The following is a 4,206-nucleotide window of genomic DNA, read 5'->3' as shown; positions in this document are numbered from 1 at the left end:
AAAATAAAGAAATAAATACAAATAATTAAAAACATAAATGAATAAATAAATAACTCTGATTTGCCAAAAAGGCCTAAAAATACCAAAAACTTCCATGATGCTGAGTTCAAAAGTATCATTAAGAGAAAAAGGATGAAGATTTTTCAATATACTGTATATATAAATGTATCAGCTTTAATGCATGTATAAAAAAAGCTGTTAAATGTCAATAGTTTTTATGACAAAAAATAGTATTCATAATCTATCATTTAACTTAGTCTACAAAGTAGTGGAAAAGTAGAAATCAGAATTAGGCATCAAATAAAATGTGCAAACATTATGAAATGCACATATTTAGTGAGAAAGTGTGACATGAACGAGAAAAACACTATTTTTGCAACCAGCTGCACTAAATTAGTAAAAAAAAAACGAGTATTGGGTTCATTTACAGTTACATTTATTCGCTCAGCAGATGCTTTTATCCAGAGCGACTTACAAATTCAGCAAAAATGCAGGGCTGTATTATTATATCATAATCTAGAAGGTAATATGAACTATATTCAGTCATCACTTCGGTGTAAAACGTATTGTTAAAGTGAAATGAAAAGCTATGTGTATTTAAACACTAAAAGCTTTAAAGATGAGCTCAAGACTTGTTCCAGTCCTGCTCCGCTCTCCTCTCTTCTGCAGTGTATTACGTACAGTACGTCATAAGTTCATTCTTGTAAATGTTTTGTTTGTAAATTGTAGCTTTGTGACTTTCCGTCCACTAATTCTGGCTTTATTTCTCATATGTCAGTGTAATTTCTTGTTATTTGGACTGTCACGAGAGTCTGCTTATTCACAGGATCACAATCCGCTCTTGTTTATTCCAACCAAAATCACTTCAGGACCGTAATTATGACTTACAAACTCATACGAGCGGCTTCTAGCAGAACGCTTCTTCTGATGTATAACGTCTATAGTTAGTGATCTGTGATGATTTATTTGCTTGTTTTTATTCAATCAGCGAGCTCTATAGAATTAATGAGTATGCCAGTACAGTTATTCATATCACATTCGGTCAGATCACCTGGTTTGCAGACACTTTTTGATTATTTATGTTCTGCGCGAGCATCTGGTCTTCAGACGAACCTCAATAACAGGAACCGACTGCCTCTAGATTGGCCCATTTTCCCATTAAAATCCCATTTGCTTAACTCCACTTCCTGTACACAGATGACATAATTTCCCTTAGATGTGGACAACGGCACCGTCACATTCACATGTGCTCAGTGATCGCAAGAAAACTCACTACATCATGTGTTTTTATTCATTTTTACTTTAGTTTATACTGAGCCTGATCCAGCAGGTGACTGCTTCAAATGCACAGAAAAAGAATTTGTAACAATTTATATATAATTTATAATTATAAGATAAAATATAAAACAGTGAAAAAAAATCCATTATCACAAAGACAAAAATTTATTATTTATTTAAAATAAATAAATAATTAAAAACAATACTACATGCCGGTTCACCTTCAATTCAAATGCAGTGTTGTTGTTAATTAAAACAACTACAAATCATTATTGTTAATCAAAATTAAGCTGAAATAAAATAAAGTAAAATATAAATATTAGATTAAAAAATTTAAACTTAAAAAACTAAAAATACTACATATTACTCAAACTGAAATTAAATTAAAACTACATTTAATTCAGTTAATTAAAACAAAAGCTAATAAAATGACTGAAGCACTTGGTATCATTGAAATATTATAGTTTTTATTATATTTTCATTTTTAGATTTTCTATATATGTTATTGTATATATTTTATAGTTTTAGTAAAATTGTTGTAGATTTTTGTTTGCTTTTTAATAAATGTCTGTATGTTTATATAGTTACACATTTTTCTTATTAATTTTTATTTTAGTTTTAGTTATTCTAGTGCATCTTTAAACTAAATGAACTAGCTGAAATAAAATAAGTTTAAAGTTAATTTTATTTTATTTTACTTCAGTTAAAGGTTATTTTATTTCATGCAATGGAAATATAAATTTTAGTTAACAATAATAGCTCTGAAAATCACTAAAATAATTGAAAATTATTAATAAAAATTATAACTAAAAATAACTGAAAATATAAAAATGAAAGCTAATACTATAGAATATAAACAATACTACATGTTATTTAATATTATATAATTAAGTGATCTTTATAAATATTGTAAAAGTGCATCATATGTGACCCTGGAGCACAAAAGCAGTCTTAAGAACTTTAAAGATGATTTTCTCAATATTTAGATTTTTTTGCTCCCTCAGATTCCAGATTTTCAAATAGTTGTATCTCAGCCAAATATTGTCCAATCCTAACAAACCATACATGTTAATGGAAAGCTTATTTATTCATCTTTCAGATGATACATACATCTCAATTTAAAAAAATTTACCCTTATGACTGTTTTGTACTCTAGGGTCACATTTGTGTTTTCTGAGTGTGTGCTGTCGTTCTCTGTGTTCAGACCCGTCTCCTCCTCCAGCCCCGTCTGGACTGAGCGTGTCTAACATCACGGTGGGACCCGACGGTCTGCTGACGGTCCGGATCAGCTGGACTCTCCCCGCAGAGCCTGATCTCCCCGTCCATCACTACAAGATCTACTGGAGCTGGACGATCCCGGGGAAATCACTCGTCCCGTCCCGGAGGAAGAGGAGGAAGACCAGCGACGGGGTGAGAGCCGCTTTCACAAAACACTGAGAGAAACACAGAGAGACGGAGATTCATCCTGTGAACTGTTTAAATCACACAGCAGGCCTTTCATTACGTCCTGTGGGGGAAATTTGAGTTTATTTATAAGATTATGAATTTACACGAGCAGTCAGACATCATTCAGTCAGAGACTCTGAACATGATTAACCCTTTACTGTTCCTGGAACCAAGATATAATATTTATATCTAGTGGCTACATGGCAAATGCTGCAAAAGATATACAAAAAATACTGCCTATTATTAATTAATTCAATTTTTTAGCCACTGTGTATATAATAGTTACATCACACACTGCATTCATTGAAATAATATGCAATATTTTTAGTATTAATTTTATATTTGCATTTATTGTTGTAGATACTATATTTCCAATTAATTTAATTTATAGCCACTGAGTATTACAGTAGTGTGCAATATAAATATTTTTAAAATATATATTTATATATTTTTTACATATAATATTTGTGCATTCTATAGAAGTGTATTTATAAGAGCATTTTCAGACATAATTACTTTTATTAAGTTTTGCATTTGTATATATATTTTGAAATGATCAAACACTACTTTATCATGGCTGATTTGCTGATTGTACCCCAAAAATTGCTCTGTATTTTCATATTTCTTAATAATGGTGGTCATTTTAACCGCAAGTGTTTTTAAGACATTTTCTAATCATGTCCACAATTTTTGTACGGTTCATATAGCAAGTGTCACGAAAATCATCAAGTTTCGTACCATTGCAATAAAGTATAAAATGTAAAAAAAATTAAAAGCAGCATTTTTGGGTGTAATCTGTCCGAAGCCCAGCGGTGGGTTAAAGGAACACAGCAGAAGCGATCTGATGACATGCTGAAGTGCTGCTGCTACTGAAGCTCCTGTAGATTGAGAGCAAACCCTGCAGCGACTGTGTTCATAACGCCGACACTCGATCGCTCTGTTGACACGCAGCCGCAGCTCCTCGGGGTTTGGTTAGTGACCCGCTGCTGCTGGAATGCCCAAACTAACCCGCTCAATAACCCGTCTAACCGAGCTCACGCTGCGGGAGGAATGCAGGAGTCTGATCAGCTGAGAAACGCTCATCGTGTCCACATGTGTTCCTGATATACGGCTCGTGTTTGTTTGGAGTTCAGCAGTCATTCTGAGGTCTGAACGCACTTCCAGAATCAGCAGCACATCACGGCCCTTTAACAGCAAAGTCTGTTATTCTGTCAAGTCTTATAAGCCAGCAATAAACCCAAAGAAATCAAATGAGATCACAAGAAATTCTCATTTATCTCTAGATTATTCACAAAAAACTTATTTGTAAATGTATTGCTATGAATTGTATTTGTTATACGTTTCATTAAAATTAATGTCACTTGCCAAGTGTCAAATATTTTATATATTAAATATAGGTGAATATATAGTAAATATTTGTCTAATACATTATATATTAAATATATGCCAAATATGTTAAATGTGTGTGTGTGTGTGTGTGTG

At 32.3% G+C, this 4,206-nt stretch overlaps 1 protein-coding gene across 3 annotated transcripts in view; it reads left to right on the top strand.

Moving 5' to 3' along the window:
* anos1 (anosmin 1) overlaps nt 1–4,206 on the top strand; it is a 70,204-nt gene that overhangs the window by 46,223 nt on the left and 19,775 nt on the right. For 2 of the 3 annotated variants that reach the window (XM_016489752.1, XM_016489751.1), the window contains exon 7: nt 2,483–2,688. In XM_016489752.1, the coding sequence (XP_016345238.1) occupies nt 2,483–2,688 (206 nt within the window). The remainder of the gene's footprint in view (nt 1–2,482; nt 2,689–4,206) is intronic. The other variant, XM_016489753.1, reaches the window with a different exon arrangement.

Source organism: Sinocyclocheilus anshuiensis, unplaced genomic scaffold (assembly GCF_001515605.1).
Source record: "Sinocyclocheilus anshuiensis isolate Anshui unplaced genomic scaffold, SAMN03320099.WGS_v1.1 scaffold394, whole genome shotgun sequence".
In the NCBI taxonomy this organism is placed as follows: domain Eukaryota; kingdom Metazoa; phylum Chordata; class Actinopteri; order Cypriniformes; family Cyprinidae; genus Sinocyclocheilus; species Sinocyclocheilus anshuiensis.
Note: the sequence above shows the minus strand (reverse complement) of the source record. Positions and strands in the feature narration are given on the sequence as shown.